Source organism: Bactrocera neohumeralis, chromosome 6 (genome assembly GCF_024586455.1).
Source record: "Bactrocera neohumeralis isolate Rockhampton chromosome 6, APGP_CSIRO_Bneo_wtdbg2-racon-allhic-juicebox.fasta_v2, whole genome shotgun sequence".
NCBI lineage: Eukaryota > Metazoa > Arthropoda > Insecta > Diptera > Tephritidae > Bactrocera > Bactrocera neohumeralis.
Window position 1 is genome coordinate 15,828,297 of NC_065923.1, and position 26,545 is coordinate 15,854,841.

General features: G+C 34.5%; 5 protein-coding genes across 18 annotated transcripts in view; 2 read left to right on the top strand and 3 right to left on the bottom strand.

Moving 5' to 3' along the window:
* The window catches only part of LOC126763290 (myb-like protein Q), a 38,747-nt gene extending 38,127 nt beyond the window's left edge, over window positions 1–620 (top strand). For both annotated transcript variants that reach the window (XM_050480623.1, XM_050480624.1), the window contains one exon: window positions 63–620. In XM_050480623.1, coding sequence (XP_050336580.1) covers window positions 63–85 — 23 coding nt within the window. In that variant the 3' untranslated portion in view covers window positions 86–620. The remainder of the gene's footprint in view (window positions 1–62) is intronic.
* A 1,731-nt stretch (window positions 621–2,351) lies between these two features.
* LOC126763291 (peroxisomal membrane protein 2) lies at window positions 2,352–3,975 on the bottom strand. The gene is made up of 6 exons (XM_050480625.1): window positions 3,841–3,975; window positions 3,535–3,678; window positions 3,364–3,459; window positions 2,952–3,114; window positions 2,757–2,876; window positions 2,352–2,693 (listed from the first exon to the last, which is right to left on the bottom strand). Exons 2-6 carry the CDS (start codon window positions 3,621–3,623, stop codon window positions 2,586–2,588), a joined length of 576 nt encoding a protein of 191 aa, XP_050336582.1. The 5' UTR covers window positions 3,624–3,678; window positions 3,841–3,975; the 3' UTR covers window positions 2,352–2,585.
* A 175-nt stretch (window positions 3,976–4,150) lies between these two features.
* LOC126761909 (bladder cancer-associated protein) lies at window positions 4,151–5,270 on the top strand. Its single transcript, XM_050478344.1, has 2 exons — window positions 4,151–4,489; window positions 4,557–5,270. The coding sequence occupies exon 2, from the start codon at window positions 4,590–4,592 to the stop codon at window positions 4,827–4,829; it is 240 nt and encodes a 79-aa protein (XP_050334301.1). The 5' UTR covers window positions 4,151–4,489; window positions 4,557–4,589; the 3' UTR covers window positions 4,830–5,270.
* Window positions 5,271–5,617: 347 nt separating this feature from the next.
* On the bottom strand, window positions 5,618–6,700 carry LOC126761908 (uncharacterized). The gene has a single exon (XM_050478343.1). It carries the CDS (start codon window positions 6,588–6,590, stop codon window positions 5,988–5,990), a length of 603 nt encoding a protein of 200 aa, XP_050334300.1. The 5' UTR covers window positions 6,591–6,700; the 3' UTR covers window positions 5,618–5,987.
* Window positions 6,701–8,080: 1,380 nt separating this feature from the next.
* LOC126763345 (serine/arginine repetitive matrix protein 2) lies at window positions 8,081–26,513 on the bottom strand. Of its 13 annotated transcripts, none has more exons than XM_050480746.1 (11): window positions 25,916–26,513; window positions 25,086–25,187; window positions 21,775–22,140; window positions 20,583–20,645; window positions 17,226–17,370; window positions 14,583–14,644; window positions 12,283–14,521; window positions 10,685–10,911; window positions 10,468–10,602; window positions 9,714–9,812; window positions 8,081–8,705 (listed from the first exon to the last, which is right to left on the bottom strand). In XM_050480746.1, the coding sequence occupies exons 1-11, from the start codon at window positions 26,155–26,157 to the stop codon at window positions 8,558–8,560; spliced, it is 3,828 nt and encodes a 1,275-aa protein (XP_050336703.1). In that variant the 5' UTR covers window positions 26,158–26,513; the 3' UTR covers window positions 8,081–8,557. The 13 variants fall into 13 exon arrangements, with proteins under 13 accessions (XP_050336703.1, XP_050336692.1, XP_050336698.1 ...); XM_050480735.1 differs by adding an exon at window positions 18,790–18,819 and having other exon boundaries at window positions 10,685–14,521; XM_050480741.1 differs by lacking the exon at window positions 25,916–26,513 and adding exons at window positions 18,790–18,819; window positions 25,480–25,559 and having other exon boundaries at window positions 10,685–14,521.
* Between the last annotated feature and the right edge of the window lie 32 nt (window positions 26,514–26,545).

The following is a 26,545-nucleotide window of genomic DNA, read 5'->3' on the forward strand; positions in this document are numbered from 1 at the left end:
TCTATAGATAAAAATGTATATGTGTATTAATTTATATTTTTTCTTTACTTCGCACGTTGCAGTTGTTCAGCCGCGTTCCGTTTAAACATTCAGCCTGTGATTGCTGCTGCTTTCGGTCGTTGCTAAAGAAAGAAGTTTAGAAGTGCCAATCCCACACTCACTTTGAAGTCTCTATATGTATGTACATATGTATGCCCGTCACTCCGTCTGTGCAACCGGAAGCAGCTAAACGCCAAAAAATGTTAATTACATTCTCGTTTCTTTTCTGCACAACAACAACAACAACAAAACAGCAAATATTACAGCTGATCCATCTAATATGAGGAAAAAATTCATGGTTAACGGTTCTATTGGGATAAACACGCAGACTAATTACAGAAAGTGCGAAAATTTTGACATCTTTGGTTCTATATATTTTATATTTTCCGATTCTATTTTATCTATACTGATCTGATCTTGTATTTGTATAATTGTGTGCGTGCGAGAAATGTACGCACACCATCAGCTGCATGTACTTTATACATATATATATATATTAATAAATGTACATATGTATTGTATTGTATTGTTTAAATATAAAAGAAGCCGCATTTGTGTTACTTCCGATCTGTAATATGTAATATGTCAGCAGCCTTTTATTATTTTATTGTTTTAATTATTTTAAAATTAGACATTTGATAAACATTTTAAGAAATGAAATCGAAAAATTTGTAAATAAATTGTAACTATTTTTAAAAGAAGCTCTTTTATTTGTACTCTGATCAGAAAACGAACAAAAAACGTTGACTTTGGTGGCAACGAAGCTAAATACGAATACCCTTCACAATTACAAAGGGCTCCTGACATGAACTTGATTCCGATCGTTCAGTTTATGTGATAGCTATAAGATATGATTATCCGATCTGACTAATTTCTTCGAAGATTGCATTACTGCCTTAAACAATAACCTGCGCCAAATTTGGTGAAAACATCTCTAGTCAAATGAAAACGTTTTCCATACGAGCGCTTGATTCCGATCGTTAGTTTGTATGGCATAGGTGTCCGATATCGGCCGTTCCGACATCTGAGCAGCTTCTTCTGCTGAAAAGGACGGGTACAAACTTCCATGTCTATATCTCAAAAACTGAGGCACGAATTTCGTCTAAATAGACTCAGGTTGTCACACTGTCCATTAATATATCCTGTTCAGGGTATAATTAAACACACAACAAATGAAACTTAAAACAGGACGAGCTCTAATTTTTATTCGACCGTGAACTGGCCACTGGAAAGCTTACCCCTTTTAATCTTTTTTTTGAGTGAGTTAGGGGAAGTAGTTGTTGTTGTTTTAGCGGCTTAGTTAACATCGAGGTCATCTAAAGGTATTGTTCAGAGTACTAGCTCTTAGTGACCATATGTGATAGTCATATGTCACTGTGCAAAGCCTCAATTTTCTATCTATCTAAAGGTAGGCGCTGTTTCGGTTTCGACGAATCATAGTTAAAGCGGTGTTACATATGTAAATAGGTATTTTGTATGCAGGACATATGTACATATGTTGAGTGTGTCAGGGTCTAAACTGGATAAGTAGAAATTTAGTCCGCTACAATACCCAGAACAATATTTGGCAAGGATCACTTTAGTTTCGCGACGCAACTTGAGCTCTTGTTCTGCAATTGGAGACGGTTTGACTCTGAGGGCGATATTCACCGCGTTAATGGCTCCATTGTGAATGCCTTTCAGGACCGAAAGGGGTTCGAAGTCGCGTCCGAAGTCTGATCGGTCAAATGTCTGGACAAATAAATAGGCCTTAACTGAAAGTATTTAGACCTCTATTTTCGTATGAAGACATCTAGAGGCATCCGGATCGGACCTGGATTTTTATCAAGCCAAGGACTGTCAACTCGGCACCATTTCTCAAAATTATTTCAAGAATGTTTTCTGCCGCTACAACAACAACAATAATAGTGCAAGCTTGCAGGCCCAGTGTGTGAGTGGTCAAAAGACTCAAAGCGTTTTCATTATCAAGAGCAAAAGCCATCCTAAGATCCCGAGGAACAAGTCCAAACGGTAGAGTTTCATATTATTATGTCCACATGTCAGACATTTACGACCACTGGCGAATGAAGCAACACAACTAGCTTTGGGAATACTTTGTTATTCAATTATTATTATAGAATATCCGATAGATCGCGCTTGTTCGGCTATTTATGCATCCATAATGTCGTAGAGTGCCAGATCTTGTTGCAATCATTTCTTACAAGAAGAGAAGCCATTACGTTCTTGTTGAGACACGAGTTGGTGGGGAATATGCAATGCGGGTGTTATTTTGCGATAAATACCCAGAACATACAAAATATATTCTTATTCCATTTCTTTATGAATATTACTTATTTATTATTGTATAAAAGCAAAACTTTAACATTACTTTATTGTCTCCGACTCTTTTTAAGGCTATCTTCACCAATGATTAAAAATATTTATAAACCTTTGTAAATCACATACAAAGAGCACCATATAACCAACCATTTATAAAAAATAGAATTTTAAAATTGAAATTAGAAACATTATTGAGCTAAGTTATGTACATATGTTCTTATAAATAATTATTTGTCTTTATTTCCGCCAGCCTGCTTATCCTGAAGACGACGTCGCCGACGTGCAATGTAGACCACCCAAAGGAATGACACAATACTCATTGCAATTGTGCGCAACTACGTATATTAAAATATTAAATTATTATTTTTCTTAACTGCAAAATTTTTATTAAAACATACCATTGGTGGCACGAATGCCATATTAAGGAACACGGGTATCGATAGGTACTGCCAATTGGCTCGGAGTAGAGGCCAATATAGTTTCTTTAGATTAGCTACAGCTACTTCATGGGTATTCATCTATGAAATATGGAATGATAGTGCAAACATTAACATGCAATTTTGGTTAAAATTAGCTGCAAACACTTTAATTACCTCAAATATGGAGAGAAAATAGAGGGAGACTAGTTGATAAAATGGTGCAAATATTAGACGTTCCGAAAGAAACTGGAAAAAACGACGGAATTTCATATCATGTTTGAAAAGCCGCTCAACCGTTTGATAGAAATAATGTGGCACAGTACCACCAAATATTAAGCTATAAACAACAAATAAAAGTAATAAATAATAAATGTAAAAACAAATAATGTTTACTAAAATTAGTTAAATTTATAATATACTTTTTTGTGGGTAAACAAAAAACGCTATAAAGTAAAGTGTTCATAATAGCACAATCTAAGTATGTATTATCAGGATTACTCTAAACAATGACATTAAGCGATAAGATTTGAACGATAAGAAAAACAATTGACTTTTGTTTTCTTTTTTTGCTATAAAGGCGACTTACCCAAAGAGGCCGTATGCTATGACACTTTCCTGGTTGACTTTCTTTTGGCCAGCTATACGTTGGGATGTATAATTTGCTGATGCCGCTAGTATAGAGCTAAAAATGATCACCATTATATAAATTATTTATAGAAAATTACAGTTTAGGTACGTACCATGTACGTATATTTACCTGGTTATGGATTTAGTGCGCACTGGATGATTGAATAGTTGCTCCAAATAGACTCCGAGCAACGAATAAATAGGCTTGGAGAGCGACATGATGTTTGCAAAATATTTTTTCAATTATATTGAAATATTTTTTTGAATTATGTCCCTATAAAACACAAAAATAATTCCATTAGTTGCAAACTTTTAAGAAAATAACCGATTAAGATGCAAAGCCTTTAAAAGATTTCAACAAACGTTCAAAGAGCAAAGGCCGGTTTATATGGAATTGCTAAAAAAATAAGGCATTTTACTTTTTCTCTTAACTTACCAATTTTATTCTTGTTTCTATAAATAAAACCGCACTTATTTGCATATAGAATTGAAATGAAAAAACCGAACTACGATTTGACGGCAATTAACTGGTTTGTGTAGTTGTTGCCCATTCAGTCTTATCGGAATTCAAGTATAAAGTCAAGCTAACTTGTATTGAGTCCAATAAGAAGTCTGCAGAGTTGCATTTTGGAACAAACGTATTATAAAAATACATTTTTGAAATACTATTTAAGGGAATATATTTCTTTTTCCAAAAAGCAACCCTGGGTATAGAAAAAATAGGTGTAGAAATAGACAAATTGACACTGACATATTGGCTTGTAGTTATTTATATGGCTATTGTTTTTTATTAACAAATTCCACTGACAGAATTAAGTGTTCCTCGCATAATTTGTATAAAATACAGTCAAATAATAAAAATAAAATCTAATAAAATACGAAAACTTTATGTGAAAAGTTTTTTAACTGCAAAACTATGCAGAGTTTAAGCAGCGAGTTGTAGGATAATCAAGTCATCAACGCCTTTGGGGTTTATAGGCAGATTTCGTGAACTTGGCTGAGAAGGCCAAGAAAATTTTCAGGTGTTCGCTATTAGTACTTTCCCTGGTGGTGGTGATTAAAGCAAGTTTAATCTAAAACTATTGGTAAGTAAATGACGCATGTGTGTATGTATAATATTAATATTTTTTGCGTATCACCATTTGCTTTCAGATCTAGTACACTCCGACACTTTTCAATTTCAAAATGTATTGCCTGCAATGTTTGCTGCCAGTGCTACTTATACCGAAGCCAACAAACCCTGCGCTCATGGAAACGCATGTCATGTTCATCGTACTCTACCTAATTGGCTTTTTTCTAGAACGTAAACCGTGCACCATCTGTAGTTTAATATTTCTGACAGCCGTATTCTTAATTTGCTATAGCGGTGTGGGAAATTGTATATTCTGGGGCAACTGCGAGGGACATCAATGTGAAAATGGATAGAAAAATACGAAGTTGCCATTCTAAGCTAAATGGATACTCAATGCATAATAAACTTAGCATTATTAAATGCTATCGTGCTATAAACAACTTTGGGTGTCCCCTTAGTTAAGAAATATACATAAATATATTTCTTTTCATTAGATAACTTGTTTTGTTGTTTTAAATGTTGCTGTGTTATAGCGCTCTTAAAATAATTTCAATAATAATATCATAATTTTTAACGAAAAAGTCTATAAGCTATATCAGTTGTAATAAACGGGATTATGTGGAGATAACGCTTTATATAAATTAATTTCCAAATTCTTTCTAATAAAAAACTATCGCATACGTGGAAACACGTATGTTTACGCATTAATATTTACGAAACAACTTCTAATAGATTTTCTTTAAATTCTAATTGTATGTGTATTTTTTACAAGTAAACATACGTTTAACTGATAAGACGTTAGCTTATCTCAATTGTTTGGCTATGGGGGTGTATGAAAGACAATGGAGGAGCATTAAATTTGGCATACTCGAGCAACAGTTAAAATCAACGAATCACATTTGTAGTTATTATAAAAACAAAGCAAAATCTTAAAGTAAATTATACTATTTTTGGTAAAAATAGGTAGCTAGATTTGCAAATTTGTAAACTTTATATATTTGCTTGTGTTTTACAAAATGAATAGTAAAAAGTTATTAGTTAATACAAAAAGGCTAAATTTTTAATGATTTAAGTCAAAGCTGTATGTTCAGGGCACCTATATATAGCTAGAATTTTAATTTAATATAAGTGACAATGTAAGTTATTTCTGCAACTCGCTTTATTTATAAAACATGCAAAAATACTCAATATTTAACCATTTATGAGCAAAAACAAAGTCTTTTAGAAGGATAAATATTTTCCTTTTTATTATCTAATGTTCTGATCTTTATTTATCGTAATGCTAATTATGAGTATTATGTATTTTACAACAAAAAGATTAATTCGTGGCACCCTTATCATGATCGAAATTATAAAATATAATAACGCACATTTTCTATATTGATATTTATTTATTTACGTAACTAGAAATAATTAAATTAACAACTATTTTACATGAATACATATAACGATAAAATACATTTAAAATATATTCTGAATTTATGATTTGACTGCTACAAATTACTATAAAATTAGCATTTCAAAAGTAAGTCATTGCCAAAATCAAATTTTGGAAGTTCGATGGAGCACGAAGTGAAATCGTCTTTGCTGTAATCCTCTAAATACAAATAGGGTTTCTCGTATTTCGCAAGCGAATCTACATCCTCTTCAGGCTCACAAAAATCTTCAATATCGCTATTCGACTCTTCATCGAAATCTCTGATGGGTCCACCGTTTCTGATTTTCTCCATTGCCTTCAACAAGGCAACTTCATCAATACTATTATATTCTGACCATATTTCGGCATTACTTTTGTGGCAACTTTTAGTACAACATGCTTTTGGGAAATCAAAAAAGTCGAATAGTTCAATAGGATCCGCAGACAATTTCTTTACGTCATTCTGTATACACAATCGAGTTTTTGCTATACTGCTTTTAAATGTATCCAATTGACTTTCTTTTAAGCCACCTTTTAGCGGAGTTATACCCAACTGATTATGAATTACATTTTTCAGCTCGCCAAAAACTTGCTTCTTTTTTACGGAATGTACTCTTGGATGTGTTTGCTGTAGTTTTGCTGAGGAAAATTTGTTCTCGTCCACAAAGGTGCGCTTATCATGCCAAATATTTGCCATTTTTGTGATCGAATTATGATTTGTTTTCTTCAATATATAAATTTACTTTCACAAAAAGAATTATCGAAACAGGCGCCAATTCAATCAATTTGCTTTTGAATGCAGTTATATCGATGAAATTGTTTTTGGTTTGCTTATGTCAAAAGCAGAGACGCTTTTGAGCGCCACCAGATAGTTCGATAGTTGCCATTTGTTTATACTTATTAATATTGAGGAAAGTTTATTTTTGTATGGACTTTAAAATATATGCAGAGAACGTATAGATATACGAAACACGTTCTCTGTAAATAGTAACATTAATTATAACATAAGTGTTATGTATACAGCGGTTATTTTAAATTCATGATAAATGAATTAATTTATCAGTTATTACAACGCAATTTATTTATTTCTATAATTTTACTATTTCCAGTATTCGCAATAACTTAAATTCAGCTGTACCACCTTTTTATCCCGATTTTTATAAATTTATATATCTTAAAAAATTTTTGCAAAAATTAATATCTCCTATTTTCAATGACGGCTGGTATCGATTTTTAAACCGATAGAAAAATTATTATGTAATCGATACTTCTCCATTGAGCTTGCCGTTAAATGCAAAGAATTTAAAAGATTTTTACGATAATTTTTTAATACTTTTAAAATACAAATACATATGTACATACAATACAATACAATAAACTTGTATGAAATTTGACTTCCATTGGCAATTCAAGAGTTTGAGTTATGGAGAACTTCGAGTTATAGTGGCACGAATTATGGAAGTTCAACTGTATTAGCATTGATTTAATAAAAAGTTTAATCCTGTATCAAAAATATAATGAAAATGTGTAATTAAATTCATAAAAAAGTATTCTAGCATACATACAAGTATATCTTTAAAACGGTGCAGTTGCATACAATTTAGCACATTGTTCAAGGCAACGGTGCAGTCTGCACGAATCACAAACCGTTAAAAATCAAGTGCTTGTATTTGTGAAAAGTATTAATCCTTACTTCATAGTCAATCCAATGAACTGTTACCGCATAGTTTCTTTTTCAGGGTAACTATAAACAGATGTATGTACATATAAGTAGTACTAAAATATTATGGTCAATTCACATACAACTTTTCTAGCTTTGCTTTAACAATAAAGGGAAGTGAGCCAAGCGTATGCCAGAATGAACGCTTTGCTTTAATTGTTTCTCTCAATTAAAATGCCGACTGTTGCTTAGCAAAGCGTAAAAAGATGAGAGTGGCCCAACATTTTGCTTGGCTTCGGGCCGAAACTTTTTATGTGAATGTACGAACTTTTCTGTCAAAGGTGATGTCTGACGTTAGGCGGAGCAAAAGTTCTCTGTGTATCAGCCATTAGTTTCAGAGGCCTTCGGAAAATTTCAACCTTCTTCGTACTCGTTTTGATAGTGGTGTATACCTAGCCAGTTGGAGGCTTCCCATATTTTAGAGAACTTCAGAAATACTTGCAGTACAAAAATAACGACAAAAAGCATTTCGCAACAAATATTTATATATCTTTCAATATTATATTTTTTCTTACATCATATACATTAGATGGACTTATTGCTAAATTATAATTAGCTTACATTTTTTAAAACTTAATTTTGTATACATATTTATTTAAGTTATTGCAATTATAATAAAGAGTTGTATAAGCGCTTGAAATATCAATGGAACAAACGAAATTTCTTTCTTAAAATAACAAAGCGTTTTATTTTTAAAATATGTATGTACTTGACTAGTAGCGTTTTCATTTCTATTAACGTATGTATGTATAGGCGCTAAATCTTAAAAATAGCAGGACTAGAATGATTGCATAGGACTAGAAATAATACTCGTGCTTAGAGCCTTGCACTTTTTCACTTTTTCAACTTTAAAACACAACATAGTGTTTGCAGTTATGCGCGCCGGGAGAATCGCGCTCTTATGTAATGTTTTGCAAAACTTTGAAAAGTTTCTTCTTTAAACCTCAAAATGCCGCCGACGGACTACGGCTGTGCGGCGTTGGTGAACGCGATGGCGAATGTGGCGAACTGTCACGACTGTAGCAGCTCGAACAGTAGCTGGAGGCATCCGATGGTGTTTTCCGATGATACGGGATCGGACGCTTGCGGGCGCTAAATGGATTGAGAGAAATACATGGCGTTAATATAACAATAACAATGTTGTACTGTTGTTGGAATGAAATAAAAATCAATCAACGAATGAAATTAAACTTACCAAAATCAAATGTTATAATTTAGGGACTTAAAGTTCAATTATCTAAAGAAAATAAATATTGATTAAATTAAAATGAACAATATTAAACGAATTAAATCACAAGCGCAATAGAAAAAACTTACCAAAAAATGCTATAAATTATAAAAAAAAACGAACTTACATTTTCTTGATGAAAAATTTCTGTATACCAAATGAAAAAGTTTCACTTTAATGAACACATCGAATTTACAAAATAAAATTTAAAATTAAATATCTTTATTTATGAATAGCATAGGTGAAAGCATAGTGAGAGGAAGAAAACTACATGATTTTGAAAATTCCATTAAGTAATATTGCGTGAAAGTACAAAACATTATAATGACGTGTACAAGATCAAATAAAAGTCCAAAACTACTATATACTATATTTAGATGGAGGTGAGTAAACAGTTAACACATTGATGGAATAGCTTAAATGTTCATAGGATATAGGACATAACTTGATTCGGAATTTGCTAGGATGGACAATAATTTTGGAAAATGCACTGTACTCTTGCTTCCATTATTCAAATCAACAGCAAACTCAGGCAATCAATATCTAAATAGAAATTGAAACCAAATTAACTGAACTAATTAAAATAATGAATGAACAAGTGAAATAATAATGCAGTGGTTTAAATATATATGTTTATTTATATATATGTATATGCAGCCAAGCCTAACGCCTGCGGCGCTCGCGAGTTGGTTCGCGTCCTCTGCTACAAATGAAAATAAAGAAATTAAATACAAAATATGTAATAATAATAATAATAATTAAAAATAATATATATAATATAATAATAATATGAGTTAATAAATAAATATGCAAGGCAAAAGGAAGAGCTATGATTAAAGTAAAATTATAAGCGAGTTTTTGAGGTTATGCACCTTGTTATGCGGCGACGATCGAGAAAACTGGGAGATCCACGCCTTCGAGGAATTGATGGTGAACGTGAACCCGTACGGGAGGAACCGGAACTGCCAGAGCTAGATAAAAATATTTTTTTAGCATCATATTAGTATAAACCCGATACAATTTTTTTCTTTAACAGATATAATTTAAAACTATCTGATCATATTTGACCAGGACTGGGGCCTGTTTAAAGCGATCACAAATCGAATCAATAAAAGTTTGCTTTTAATTTCGTGATTTCGTTTGATCCCCACAAGTCAGTGTGTGTTTGACAGCTGTTTGTTTACTACGAAAAAGTTCATATGGTGATTTTTATTATAAAAAATTAACAATGAGTTTGAAATTTTGTGCTTCCAGTGGAATACGGCTACGGAATCGGTTAAAATGTTGCAGAAGAAATACTTGACAACTTAGTCATCAAACGAACATTAGAGGAAACGGAGAAGTAGGTTTATGAATATAACGTCAAAACTATGCAACAAACTAACGAATGGTGCTTCAAAGATGAGCTAAAACAAAAAGCCACTGAAGGCCATCCCAACCGTGGTTTATAATAAGTGTATGAAGAATTGGAATAAGCAACAGCAAGCTTGTATTGGCTCAACAGTCTATTTGGATGGTGTTGAAGGTTTGTATTAAGGTACGTGTATATTTAGCTTCTTTTACCAGTCCGGATCATATTTGATCAGATGATATGCACATAAGGGTTTCTTTCAATGTTTCGCCTACCTTGATGAGCTTCGTGAACTACTACGCGTCGAACAGCTCGAATGCGAAGAGTGTGAATGTGAGCGAGAACGTGAACTGCGATGGCTACGACTACGTGTACGGCTATGGCTGCGACTGCTCGACGACGAATAATGCCTATAAAACACAAATACAATTGCCATTAATATTCGCATATGTAAATAGACATAAGTACGTATAGTTCGAATTGTGTACTTACGATGAACGTGATCGGCTATTGGAATGCCGACGGCTGGTTCCTCCGCCGCTCCGTTCGCCACCGCCACCTCCTTCACGTCGTGGTCGGCTACGGCTACGGCTGCGACTGCGTCTTGAACGACTGCGACTGCGGCGTGCGGCACTCTCAGCTGCGGCCACTGTGGCTGTGGACACTTTCGAGACAATTGTATCGACGAGCGTACTGTCGGCTAGAGCCGCTACCAGAGGCTGTGGATCGTTAATTTTAAAAGGCTTTATTATAATTTTCGGTTTATTCGAATGTTGGTGGTGATGATGGTGGTGATGATAACTTAAACTAGAAGCAGCAGCAGCGGCTACTGCCGCCGTATTATAGCCGTGATGATGGTTCGCACCACCGCCCATATCATGATGGTGACCACGCGCGTGATGACCACTGCCGCCGCCAACACCGCTGCCACCACCACCGCCACCACTGCCCGTCACGGCGGCCAACGAGGCGGCGATCAACAATTGATCGCTTAGTACCGTTGTGGCATTGGCGCTGTGCGGATGTTGGTGCGAATGATGGTGGTGTGCGTGATGATGACTGTTATTTGGTGTTAGTAGTAAGCTGTTATTAGTATAATTAATTGAAGTGAGTTGAGCATTAACGTTAGCATTTAAACCCATCGCACAGCGATGATGATGCTCACGCCGACTAATTAGCATTGTGTTATTGTTTAAGCTGTTGAGACCGCTGTTATAATGTTTACTTAGCAACGGATTGAAGGTATGCGGCGCATGCGCGATTAATGGCGGATTGTTGTGGTGGTGATGATGATTAACACGGCCAGACATTTGACGCGCATAAACACCACCGCCAGCACCGGCGGCATTGGCTGGTGTGTTGGGCCCGCCGCCGCCGCCGCCGTAATGCGTGTAATTAGTGGGAGGACCGCCAGTGATGGGAGGCGCATTAATGAGTGCGACACCACCGCTGGGTGTATTGATTTTTACCCTGTGATGCGATTTCCGCGGATGTAAGATCAATGGTGGCGGCGTTGTACGGCGTGCTCCACGACGTAACGGTATTTGCTGACGACCCATAGTTGTCGGTATACTTCGCACATTTACTATATGCGTGGTGGTTTCATTTCGATTTGCTAATATTGGACTCTTTGCCGCCTGACCATTTGCTGCAGTGACGGCCTTGCAATCAGTCTGCGGCGTATTGTCCTTTTGTTGTTCTTGTGTTTGCACTTTTACCGTATCCTTTTCCTTATCACTTTCTAATATTGCATTATTTGGTACTTCGGTTTTAGCTTGATTATCATTTGCCATTTGCACTTCCAATGGTTGGGGATAAATCGCAGCCAATGGCGGCGTCTTATTGCCACTACCCTCGGTCTCCTTGGTTGCTTGTGCTACGGTATGGCTACTGTTAGTACTAATATTGCTACTGTTATTATTGTTGCTATTATTTGTATGATTACTATTACTGTTGTTATTTCTATTGGAGTTCGTAGTTACAGCAACAACGGCGGCCGCTACATTGTTGGCCGCTAGAAATTCGTTCAACGAATTTCGCATACCACCGCGCTTGTAGCGTTGTTGTTCATTGTTATTGTTTTCACTTACTTCATTACTCATGTTTCCTCCGCCAATGGCCAATTTCTCAATTGTCTTCAACTTCTCTTTTGCTTTGGCGGCTATGTCCGTTTTAAGTTGTTCCAGCATTTCCAAGTCTTTCAGTTCACGTCCACGTTTGGTTTCTTGGAATTCATCGAGCGCAGCGGCTACCTTTTCCGGGCGCTCATCTGTTTCGTTTTCATCTTCACTCTGACCTTGTAAGCGCACTACGGGCCCTGATATGGGTTTGCCACGCTTAGTGCTTGAAGAATCGCGAGTTTCACGTTCACGTTTGCGCTCTCTGCTGCGCTTTTCTTTGCTGTGGGGGCGGTCATTTCGATCGGCGTTACGTTGAGCATCACGTTCGCGTTCGCGTTCCAGATCTCGATCAAGTGCGCGACCGCTGTCACTGTTAGCATGTTCTCTGATGCGCCCACCACGCTCGCGTTCATCCCGCTCGTTGCTTGCCGTCTCTTCAGGCATTTTGCGCATTTTACGCGTGTCATGTGACGCTGTTTCAGTGTCGGTACTGCGTTTCTTTATTTCACGTTCTGCTGATACCGCTTTTTCTTTCACTTTTTGCTTATCGGCTGCTTCAAGTATATCGCGATAACGCTCCGGATTACGACGTGCCGGTGAGTAGCTGAGTTCTGACGAGTTGCGCGATTGCGAGCGTCGTGCACTTGACTTTTCAGCTTTGACGCGCCTTCTGGACGACGTACTCTGCTCACGTGATGAACGTGATTTTGTGATTGTGGGGGACGCAGCATCTCGATTTCTTGACAGTGCTACAGGGGAACGTGATCTTGTACGACGACGTTGTCGGGGTGGTGTTGTTTTCTTAGATGAACGCGCACCTCGATCTTCAGATCTTCGTTGTTCAGCTCGTTTTTCACGTGATACACGACGTTCCCGTGATCTTTCTCTTTCTTTTAATTCACGACGGGAACGTTGTTCCCCCGATCGCGAATCGGGTGTTCTACGCCGTTCTCGAGAGGTTCTTCTACGTCTGTCGACCTCGTGGTCAGCACGCGATGCAGATCGATCGCGACTATGCGATCGTTCGCGTCGTTTAGTTAGCTGAATATTGTGTGACCGCGAGCGCCGATTTCGTGACGAAGACTTTCTACGCTCACGTGAGTGTACTTTTTCCCTTTTCAATTCACGCTCACGTCGTGCCGGAGACAGTCGTAGCTCAGGTGTGTTTTTGCGTTCGCGAGAGTGTTCTCTGTCAAATGGTTTTTCATTTTTTGCTACACGAGCTTCCCGACTTGAATGTGTTGAACGCACCGAAGATGCTCGTTCTTCCTTAACGGGCGAACGACCACGACTGGCACGACTTATATCTTTATTCGAACGCGAACGTCCCTCACCGGTACGGTTGGGACCGTTGCTTGCCGCAGATGGGGAACGAGTGCGACTCGGCATCTTCGTTAATTTTACGGCCTCAGTGACATTTTTAAATGGATTCGCCACTGGTTTCGCCTCACTCGCAGACGCAGGCCCGGCTAAGGACGACACATCTACTTTGAATGGATTGAAGGGATTTTTACGGGTGACGGAATCGGAACGTGTAGGTGAAACAGAGGCAGCGGCAGCACTCTTTGGTGGCGGCACCGTTGGTGTTATAGTACGCTTGCGCAATTTATCAGCCGCGGGGGAGGAAGTTGAGCGCCTACGATTATTGCGATGCGATGATTTGGAACGTGAACGAGTGCGTGTCCGTAGACATTTCGGTCGTGAGGTATTCTGCCTACGCCTATCACGTGATACTGAACGTGACACATCACGTTTACTATCACGCGCATGGCGTTCCACAGACACTTCCTTACGACGCTCACGCGAATGATCATTGCGTTCACGTCGGCTACGACGCTCATTATCGCGTACTCGTTCTCTGGAATGATCTCTGCTGCGACTTTCAGCTGACGAATTGCGTCGCTGTGTTTTTTGTGGCGTACGATGTGCTGCTGTTGCTGCTGCTGCACGTTCACGTGAACGACTACGGAAAGGATTTTTCGTCGACGATTTAGATGCATCACGCGGAGATTTCCGTTCGCTTCGCTTCCTAGAACGTTCTTCGGAACGTTTTCGCTCATTTCTTACATTTCTATCGACTGAATGGCGTTCGCGTGCACCTTTTGTGACCGATTTTGATCTATGCCGTGTTGTACTGCGATCGCCGCCTCTCTTCGATGATCTCTCTTCTGAACGCCTACGTTCACTCCGGCCGTTACGTTCAGGAGATCTGTAAGTGCAGAAATCAAATATTATTTATGAATTGTTGCTATAAGTGTAGAGGTGCTTACCTTGAGCGCGATTTCTCCACTGAACTGTTGCGTTCCTTTTTCTTCTTCTTATCGCGTTTTTTCTGCATAAATGAGAATACGGAATAGCCATTAGGCGGGATATTTCTTGCAGTAGTTTCAAAAGATTTGCGCTAGTGTTACGCAGCTTATATTTAAGGTCTGTTATGTTTCTAGATATTTATCTGAATGCAACTATTGAGCTTAAAACTAAGTTATTCAAAATTCTGTCTTAAATATATATATTTTTTTTTTGCTTTGAAAAGGTCGCACGCAGAACAAATGTATTGTATGTTTTTTGGATGATGTGCTTTGGTAGTTTAGTATGAATCTAAGAGAATATTTGTAGAAATTGTGTTTTTGAGTTTTTTCATTAAAGTGCAGTAAAGCAATGTCTTGCCTGCTTGCTGCCTGAGTTCACTATTTAAGTAATATTTAGTCTTATTAGCGTATAGCTAATAATTTTTTTCATATCATATTAATATTTAGTTTTCTATGCTAGTTTTTATTAGGACAACAAAACGTTCTAAATAAAAGTACTTACAAAACTACAAGAGAGCCTTGCGAAAGCTATCCTATTCAATGAAGCGCCAAGGGTTTTTAATAAATAAAAATTTTAAATTTCTTTTTTTTTTTTTTTTGTTTTTCTTAATAATAAGTTCGTTATGTTCAAGTGTGTGTGTACAAAACTAGAAAGGAGGAAATGCAAATTTCTTTATTTATTGTATTTACATGGTTTATAATTTTTAGTAGTCAACTAAAGGGCACAACATAAAAGTGTGTTAATGATGAGCAAGTATAGATACATATAGATGAGTAAAATAGAAATATTTCATGAATATTAATTTACTACTAATAAACGAAAAAAAAAATATTTTTTTTTAGAAATTAAAACACATGACCCCAAAACAAGTTCAGTGTGAATTAAGACCTTCCAATGTTTTCTTTACACAATTGATCTACAACTTGTTAACAACAGGAGTAGAAGTTACAATCCCAAAAGCATGAATCCCACATATAGCCTCTGATCAAATTTGACCCGGACTGATAAAAAAAATAATTCACATACATATGTACGCCTTCAAAATAGGCTTCTGAGTCAAAAATAAAGGTCAGTTTCTTTCAAGATAAGCTTCCTATGCAAGCATGTCAACACATAATCCCGTTTGACCTGAGAAAAGACTCGGATCAGTGCCTTTAGCGACTATTAGTTTTTCCGGTTTCGGTTCGTTATTGGAAAATATATATTTTCCGTTTTGATGCAATACTATTTGCCATCCTTCGGGCAAGAGATTGATACCACGCTCATAAAATTTTTGATTTCAAGCTCTTAAAATTTTTGATCCTCGCAGGCAAAACACTGGTCCAAATGGTTTTTGACAAATTGATTTGCAGTGAAGTGAAGGTTTTCTCATCCAAAAAATTTGCAGAAACCGAAACAAGTAATAATATGAAGGTGTAAATCCTGCATCCGTTCGCTTTAGACAAATTTAATCTTTCAAGAATTTCTCGAGTTGTTATTCGACGTTTTGCAGCGAGCAACGACTTTATTTTATGGGCATTGGTGTTCGGTCAACACTTCTTTTCGGAACACGGCACATAATTTTTGCTTTGCTTGAACTGCATTTTTATATAGTAATTTTTGATAGTAATAATTTAAGAACATGTTTTACAAACAAGCCTTAGTATATCAGCTGTTCAAATATATAACGGTAAAGCACTTAAGTGTGAAGTTGGCTGCGAAAAAATTCAATAATATCAGCTGTTGTCATTAAACGAAATTACCTAGTTAACAACCCAATACAGCAAAAAAAACTCAAAACTTTAATGAAGCTGAACAATGACGGTTTTTATATTTAAAAACAAAAATGAAACAATTCATCATCCCACATATCTGTGTAAATATTGCCTGAGGTCTCTCCAAATTTGTGTCAAAAATTTCGCTACAAACCAACTATTCATTACTAAGTCTACTAATAGATTTGAGGTGTGCAAGTACTAATGTATGTAGTATGTGCAATTTAAATAATATAGATGCCATTTATTTTAAAAATACAACAACAAAAATATGTATATAACAAATAAAAAATTAAAGTTACGGATGAAAAAAAGCAAACGGATATGAAGCAATGACAAACGTTTACCTTTTTAATGCGCAAGATTTTTTTTTAGATTTTGTTTCTTGTTTCTTTGCTATTATCTAGATTATAGGTTATAATAATAGTGACTTTTTTGATTATAGCTTCTCAATCTTTTATAACGTAAGTATGTATTATTGTTGTTATTTCAGATATCATAGGAAAAAATAAGCAAGAGAAAAATTGCGTTCGTTTAATTGTTTGTTTGTAGTTTGGAAGAATGGAAATTTTAAAAATTCAAATGAATTAGAATCATAGAATTTTAGAGAGCATGCGATTTACAATAAATACATATGTATATATACCATTTATATATAAAATAAATGTTTGAATATTATTATATTGTTTAGGAAAGAAACTTTATATACGTTTAGTAATAATTATTTTCCACTTTTGGCTTCGCAAACTGCGCAAAAACTATACAAAGTGTCGTAGGTGGTTAAATATGGTTATAATATGGACAAATTGCTATTTAATCTCGCATTTGTTTGCATTTTTGCGCGCTTACCTTGTCCTTCTTGGCGCGCTTGCGTTGCTTCTTCTGCTCGTACTCCGAATCGCTGCTGGGTTTCTCGTTGTCAGAGCCATGATCGGAATCGCCGCTGTCGGACTCGCTGGCTTTACGTTTTCTCGACTTCTTCTTCTTCGACTTACTGCAATGGAGAAGTGCGGGGTACACGTTAGTTCAAGCATATATTAGGAAATGAATTTAAATATTTAATTAAATTTGAGTTTGAAGTAACAATATATACATATGTATGTATATATATTTTCAGTGGGACCGAAAATTTTTGTATTTTTCATAGAAATTCGCTGAAAACAGATTTATTTCAGCATTAATTTGTTGGTTAGGATTTTTCTTTTTCGTGGATATTTCAGTTTTGAGTATAACTTTTGGTAAAAAAAAAAAATAGATGATACTGTATGTAGTAGTGAAGAAATCGTCCTTGATGAGAAGTTGGTATGTAGTGATTTAGTTAATGTTTAGCTGATTTCTGCGGATATCACAACATCAAATGTACAGTGAGGCAAAATAGTTGTGCAACAAACACAGGTTTGTCGTCGTGACATAATGGAAGTACATAGATCTACAGAGTTGAATTTGTAGGAACATTCTCAAATATGCTTAATTTCTTGTGAAATTGCCATTTGAATATTCTTTCTGAATTTTCGCTAATATAAAAGGAATTTACGACGTTTCATGGTGTTTAAATCCATTTCAGCGCATCAAATTGGTGCTGTTACTGTAAGAACTATAGTAATGAGTGTCAAAACTACCCGATTAGAAAGAATTAGAGTTATAGAATGTAAGAAATTGTTACAGTATATCTTTGCGGCAATTTGTTTTTGGTTTTACAACAACAACAATAAAATAACGTGTTAAATTCGACTACATATTATGCTATTCACGCATTTTAGTTTTCAGCGTTTTATTCAGCTATCAATTTCATAAGCTGAATAAGTGCTGAATTGCAAATGTTGAATATATTTGTAATATCATAGTCAAGTAGATTTGCAAACACGATTTTAACGCATTTTAGTTGTCAGCGCTTTATTCAGCTATCATTTTGATAAGCTGAATAAGTGCTAAATTGCAAATGTTGAATATATTTGTAATATCATAGTCAAACAGATTTGCAAACATGCTTTTAACGCATTTTAGTTTTCAGCGCTTTATTCATCAGATCATTTTTATAAGCTGAATAAGTGCTGAATTGCAAAATGTTGAAAGCCTGATATGTATTTGTAATAGTAGCTTTGAGAACGTTGTATTTTGACGTATTTAGAACATAAAGGAGATTAAGAATCTGCCTTTATTGAATCGTTTATGTTTTGAGTTCAGAATTTAATTAAATTATGTTTTAAATTTTATAATTAACAGACATATTTTTATAATACCAAAAAAATTAAAACAAAAACAAAAATATATTATTTAAATATTTCTGTTTTATAATTTATATATTTCTGTTTCTTTTTTTTGTTTTTCTTCCACGCAAATTTTGCTTAATTACAACTTGTATGGCTAATAAATTAATTTTTACGCTTGAGTGATGATCTCGATAATGGTTTACCTTATTATAAAATCTTCATAATTGGTTTGTCTTAAGGAAAAGAAAAAATGAGAAAATAATTTCGTTTAATTCTTGCACTCTTGTCTTTACACAAACAAATTAAAAATATTGAGCTTAGCGCTTGCAGCATTCGCTTTATTATTTGAGGTTAATAATTAATTGAAACTCAGTAGACTAGATTATTCAGTATTGTTTTGTGTTAGTAAACTTGCGTGTGTCAGCTTGAGCTACAAAGTTTTATTTCCTTGTATGCATGTGTATGTGTATGATGTTAATGAAATAATTACATATATTTAAGATGATAGACTAAATAGTAAAGAAAATATGATGTACTTAAGATTTTAGTTTATTTCTTTAATTAAAAATATATTTCGATGTGTGTGTGTATGTTTAAGTAGTAGTAGTGGTTATAAGCCAACTTTGAAACCTGACTTCGGCAAACGACCTTTGTATAAATACCATTAGTAAAAACTTAAAATGAGCAGTTAACAAATTCGTACTGTTATTAAAAAAATAAATAAATTTTAGGTTATGTTTTTTTTTTTAATAATTATCTCTCTTTTTTTGCAATGGCTAACTAGTTAGGTACTAAAGACAAAATGAAAAAATAATCAACATCTTATTTTTACTTACCCACGTTTACATTTTGCCGTTGTGATTGAAAATTAAATTTATATTAATTGAGAACAAAATATTTCGTTTTGCCCAAAAAAGCAGAATTATTAGAAATATTTGTAAACGAACTTAATTGTTTACCATATACTTGTATATTTCATTATTTCATTTAATTTTTGGTTTTTGTTAAATGTGAATCGGCAAAACACGTACGTTTGTATGCGTGAATATGTAGTGAATTCAGTTCATTATTCACTAATCCATTTCGATTTGAGACACTTTAAGTTTTTTAATTAAAGTTCTGTATGGTTAACGGTGCTGCTGATGATTTTGTGTTCAAATGATAAATGATGATGCACGATGCTAGTATATATTCTGGTATTGTCAGTGTTTGACGGTAATATTTAAGTTTTCAAAATTAAACAAAAAAAAAACAAAAAATTATTGTACACTGTAAAAAATTGTTGCATTTTGTGCACTGGAGAAAACAAAAGCAATAAATTTGCGCGTACTTTTTCAAGTTTTTTTAAAGAAGTGTTTCGCTTTGTCTTCTCTTTTTGCTTGTACATAATAGTATATACATGTATATAAAAAAGTTTATGTGGCTATTTAAATCTTGCCGTATTTTTGTTTTGTCTACACTTTTAAATGGATTTTGTTACGTTAAGTTCATTCATACATTAGGTGTAAAACATTATTTATTTATTGTGTTATTATATTATTTATTTGTGTTGTCTTTGATTTTCTTTTTTCTTTCTTTTTTATTATAATTCCTTTAGTATATGATATTTGTTTACCATTGAAAATTGATATTATATATTTCAAAAATGCATAAAGAAAGGAGAGATAAAAAATGTTGAGCAATTGAGAGGAAGAAGAAGATTTTGTTTAACATTTTGTTTATCAAAGAAAATTAGGTTACTTATAAGAAAAATTATGCTTAATTAATCTAAATAATTTTTGTGAAAACTGAAGATTTTCTATGCATCACAAAATGGAAATAACTACTTGTAACGAAAAAGAAAAAAACAAAAGCAAAAATAATAAAAAATTAAAATATTAAATTCGTGGAACTTAAAAGTACTGAGTGCAATCGAATGTGTTGGTGACATTCAGATTCACGAAAATAAATATAGTCGACAATACACAATGTTGTTGGGGGGCACAAGCAAGCTCACCTTTCTTTTTTATGTTTTTTAGACTTTTTCTTCTTATCCTTTTTACGTTCGGGGCTGGCAGAACTGCAAGTAAAATATAGTTTAATTTAGAAAGTTGTAACGAAAACCTGCATTCAGGAGGCTAGTGCGCTAAATTAAGTCAGTGATTTTCAAAACAGTGAACATATTATTTAAAAAAGCTTTGGAGCTATTTTTATAGGTTATGTAAATTATTAAACTCAAGTTTTGAAAAAAAATCAAGAAAAAACGTTAACTTCGGATGCACCGTAGCTAAAATACCATTCACAGGTGCATTCCTTATGGCAAAAAAGGGTATAAAAAGAGTGTTATCTTGATTTTAATCAATCAGTTTGTATGGCCGCTATATGTTATAGTGGTTCGATCTGAACACTTTGTTCGGAGATTGTAGCACTGCTTTGAAGGATAATCTATGCCGAATTTCATGCAGATATGGTGTCAAATAAAAAAGTTTTTCTTACAGAAAATTGGTTTCGATCGTTCAGTTTGTATGACAGCTATGTATTATAGTTGTTCGATCTGTACAATTTTTTCAGAGATTGTTGTCTTGTCTCGATTAATAATTCGAGCCAAATTTCGTGAAGATATTTTGTCAAATAAGAAAGTCTTCCTTCAAAGAACTTGGTTTTGATCGTTCAGTTTGTATGACAGCTATAAGCTATATTGGTCTTATCTGGACAGTACTTTCGCAGATTGTAGAGTTGCCTTAAGTAATAGTGTGCGGCGAATTTTGTGACGATATCTCGTCAAAAGTGAAAGTTTTCCTTACAAGAAATTGGTTTTGATCGTTCAGTTTGGTATATCCTATTGTTGACCAATATCGACGGTTCCAACAAATGAGCAGCTTTGTGGAGAGAAAAAGGCGTGTGCACAATTTTAGTTCGATAATCCAAAAACTGAGGGACTAGTTCGCGTAAATCGAGTAATCGACTCACGCTGATCATGATATATTTATTTTATAGGGTCTCTGAGGTTTTCTACTGGGTATAACAAACTTCGGCATACAAACTGTTCAAGGTATAGGAATTTACTTATAGAACTCTAGAACAGTTTATTATTATTTTATTTCTGTCTATAAAACCGTGAAAAAACGAGAAATTTCAATACTGTGAAATGAAGCGATCAATATTACAACCATTGAGTTCGCATAGGGAATTGTCAGCCTAAAACTTACCTCTCGCGCGTGCGCTTCTTCTTTTTCTTCTTCTCCGATTTGGAAGCATGCTCATGTGCTTCATTATCAGTATCACCTTTGCTGCCGCCACTACCGGCAATGTCTTTTTCACGCGATGGTGTACGCACTAACGCATAACGACGCTTATCTTCGCGCTCCTTTTCCTTTTCGCGGCTTGCTGCAGCGCTTTCGCGTTGCGCATCCAGTTCCTTTTGTAGCGCCAGACTTTTAGCCAAATCTTCCTTAGATTTGCGATCCGAATCAAAACTAGAGCCTTCCACAAAATACTCGGAAATGTTAAAGGCTTCACGTAGTTTGGCGTTTTTCTCCTGTTGCGCTTCAGCAATTTGATGCGTCTCACGGACACTGCAAAAGAATGGAGCAACAATTAATTAAACGTGTCATTAATATTTTTTGAAATATTATTTTAAATTATTAATACTATATATATGGGTATGAGCATATGTAACTATATACCTAACGACATGCCTAAGTTGCTGCTGGCACAGACTTGTCGTTTGCTGAAATTGCTCGCCAATAAGCGTATCTAGGAGTGACATGCGTGGCGCAGTGGCGGAAGTTATGCCAGTGTTTTGTAATAAATTCAACATTGGTGACTGGGAGGTGACCGCGTTCGCATTATTTTGCTGTGCATTGAGTAATTTTCGCAATAACTCTTCGACAATCATTGCTGATTCAACTACCGCAGCTTGTTGTTGTTCCATTACATTGGTTTTCTTATCAAATGTCATGTTGTCACAATTGTTGCTTTTTTGTTGTTTACATTTTGCATGAGCAGTGGCGGCGGCGGTGGCAAAAGCACATGCGCATTTGCAGTACGAGTGCGTTGATTTAGCTGCTGTTGTTGTTGTTGTACAAAAGTGTGGAGAGGATTTTCCCATAAATTTTGAGAGCATTTTCGGCTTTTGCTCTTGACGTTTCGTTGTTTTCAGCTGTTGTTTATGCCACGGTTGTTTTGTGGCAATTCGCTTTTGTTTTTGTGCTTGATTTATATTATTCGTTGCAATTGTAAGTGGTTTAAATTTTTTCGCTACGGCGGCATAGTTGAGTTCACTCTCTGTTATCGTTTTGACAATTTCACGTGTGTCATGTTGGAAGTACCGTCGCACTTTGGTGGTAGCACGGCGACGCGTTGCTATGCTCTTGCAGGGGCTGGTGCTGCTGGAAACTGTGGCTACGGAGAGTGTATTATCGGTTTCTCTTGTTATGGCAGACGTGGACGTTGTGGAGGAAATAGTTGGTGCTGTGGTGGCGCAACGCTTTCGACGCTTTCGCCTCTTTTTCGATGGCTTCGGCATTATGAATGTCACATCTGCAGTTAGCTCTTCGGAAGCTGGAGCCGCATATATGGTTGACGATAGCATAATGCGTATTTATGTGTATTTTAGAAATAATATAAATATTATAATAATATTTGGGTATATTTTTCAAATTTTTGCAATATTTCCTTTTTTGGTTTTAAAATTGGTTTATTATATTATTATTATAATAACTATATCAAAATATATATTTTTTATTTTGGAATATTAATGGAGGACATTGTATTATTATTTTATTTTATTTTTTTCTTCAATATTTTTCTTTTTACTTTCATAATTTCGTAACTTTTTTCGATATACACACAGTTGGAAGACGCAATTTTATATATTATATATCAATGTATATGTATATAAATTCAATATGTTCAAATGTAAATATCTATCTCAATATGCATAGAAAGGTGCACGAAGACCAAGTATTTTTATTATATTTAAAAATATGTTTATAATTTTATAATGTTTCATAAATGTATATAAACTATTTTTATTATTACATACTAGTTAATTATTGTCAAGGAAGACGTTGGATTTTTTCTGTCTGTAAATTTGCCTTAAGAAACACTCTTATATACATATATTTTATAAAAGTTATTAATTATTGGGAAGACAATCGATTATGCATTTACTTCTGAATTTATTTTAAGAGTTATGCTACGATTTTTTATAAATATTTAAAATATAGTTATTAAATAGCAAAACACTTTTACATTATTTATTTATATTTGATTAAATATTGCACATATTGCCGTTAGATTCACATTTCAATATTCCTTTAATATTATAAAATTTACTTCTTATACTTTCAACATTCCAACTCCGTTGACACTCGTTTTATAACTAATTAACTTAAATACTAAATGGAAGACTCTAGTTGAGTGATTTGTTGCTTTGCTACGGAGTTTAACGCATTTTGAAATTGTTTCTTTCGATTTCAATACATTTTCCACTTTCAAACCACATTTCACTTCATACTAACTCATACTCATGTTAATCCGCTAATCCACTTAGCCGAAGAAGAACCACATTTATTTCCTACAACGCAGCACCAGCACATACTCCCAAAAACATACATTGCTGTGAGTTTTTCGTAGTTCTTGGTCTGCTTGAGCAAGCACACCTCCTTAAGTTGAGTTGGGGGTTGCCGACAGATTTTTGTATAAGTAGCGAATAAAGTTTTTTAAGAAAATTTTGAATACAATTTTTTTCGAAGTTTCGCCACCGCCGCCGCCAGTACAATTACTTTTTTATGTTATGTTATTTATGTTAAAGTAACATTTTTATGCGTGATGTGCACATTCTATTGCGTTGATTATTGATTTTTCTCAAAATTCGAAAACTGTACGCCGATTGTTTTTGATTTGCGTATTTTGTACGTTAACCGGAATTATTAATATTATTATATTAAAACCCATTCGGTTAGTATTTGTTTAATTATATTAATTTTATTTTATTTTAACTTTTGGTTTTTTAATACTGTACTTTAAAAAGGCTTAATAGTATTTGCCTCACGTTTGAGTTGTATCGCATTTGGAAGACTTGATTTAACTAAACTTTCATGCAATCTGTATAGATGACTTGTCTTGAAAAATTGCATCCCCATTTAGTGTGGTGATTGTGGGTGGTGGGTAAATACACGAATGCTATGGAATTGAGAGCAAATCTCTCTATAAATTTGCTCCATCTTTAAATTTCTAAGGCAGAAGCTGTAGGGGTAGTAATTTATGTGTGAAACAAATGCTATGAATAACACATTTCAGAATTATGTAATACACGGAGTAAAACTGTTATCTTCTTTGCTAAACTATAGCTAACATTGGCAATTTTTTTACTAACGTAATATTTGAGACTGGCTTTGCTTCACTTATATTTGCTCAGCATATTATACGTATGTATACATTCCACTCATAATTGATTTACAGGTTGCACCATATTATGAAAATTCTAAATATTTATTAAAGATAATTTACTTACGCTATTCTTCCGAATTCATCCTTTGGTAAATCACTTTTACCTAGTCCCATTAATTTTTGGCGATAAGAATCAACTTTTGTTTTTATTTCCTCCGGTGTGCGCCTATAAAAAATATTTTTTGTAGAGAAATAAAAAAAAAATTATTAATAGTTTTATTAACTATATTATATGTTATCTTTAACTAAAATTAAATAATAGCTAAAAGCTACAAATAGATATTTGTGAAAGATCGATAAATTTCACGAGTGTCCTACTTGCTCAATTTTGTCAGCTATTGAAAACGTTTCCAATTTGTAAATTATTTTTTGTGTATTTAGAAATACTAACTTTTCACATACACTTGAGTTTTTATTTTCTATTTAATAAATTTTTATTTCAACTCAATTTCAATTACTTGATTTGTATGGGTTTAATACTTCTAAGCGGATTGAGTGCACAAACTAGCGGTTTTCACCTTGTTCGCTCAGCAAGCGTGACAATTATGTATGAAACAGGCGAAAAACATCATTATTGTTCACTTGCCACCCCCATTTGACTAAAAATAATAAATGTAGTCGGAACAGTAGCGAAACATGTCAGTGATATTGCATATAGCTCTTGGCCGAGAGCGGGTAAAGTAAACCATACAATAACAACTCAATGGGTTAGTCTGGGTGGAGAGCATGAAGTAATATTTAATATATGTAAAGTGCTCCTGTTGCCATGATTTTGTATTTAAAAGCCACGTCTTATTGGGTGTAACTTATTGAGGTACAAAAACAAAACGTGTTACTGTTTTAGATTTATAAATATCGGCTGGGATTATATATGCACTTTTATTTATAACTCACCCTTGCTTTTCTAATATTTCCTCAAATTCTATGCATTTTACTTCAATTTTACGTTTACGATCATGGTCCAAAATGTCCTTGTTTGGCGGACGATTTAAAGTGGCATCTAGCTTTTTAATATCTTCTTCAGAACGATAGTTCGAATTGTCTTTTTTGCCGGGCCTCACAAATGCCCAATTCCGTTGTACATGTCCATTTGTGCCGGAGCCGCGTGGCGTTGTTAAACCAATTCCGTTGTACATTTTTGTTTTTTCGTAAACAGTGGATCCAAATTCAATGAAGTATATTTATTTATTTTAAAGTCGTTACAGCAAAATACTTTGATTTGCTTGTTCTGAAATAACACCACCCTACCCTACCCTATATAAGTTACACGGTCGGGAGGTGTGGTTGGCTGAAACAATCGATTGAACTGGTAAATCACTGCATAGTCAAATTTTTCTTCTATATAACCCTTTGGATGCAAATAGTCGAAGTTATAGCTCTTTAATATTAGCAGAACCACAAAGGTTGTATTTAAATTTTTAGTTGCAAAAATTCAGATAAGTTTTGCAAATTTGGCGATAATCGCGTTTAATAAGTTTTTCTGTTTGACAGCCAGGTATATAGCCGCCATGACATTAATTGAAC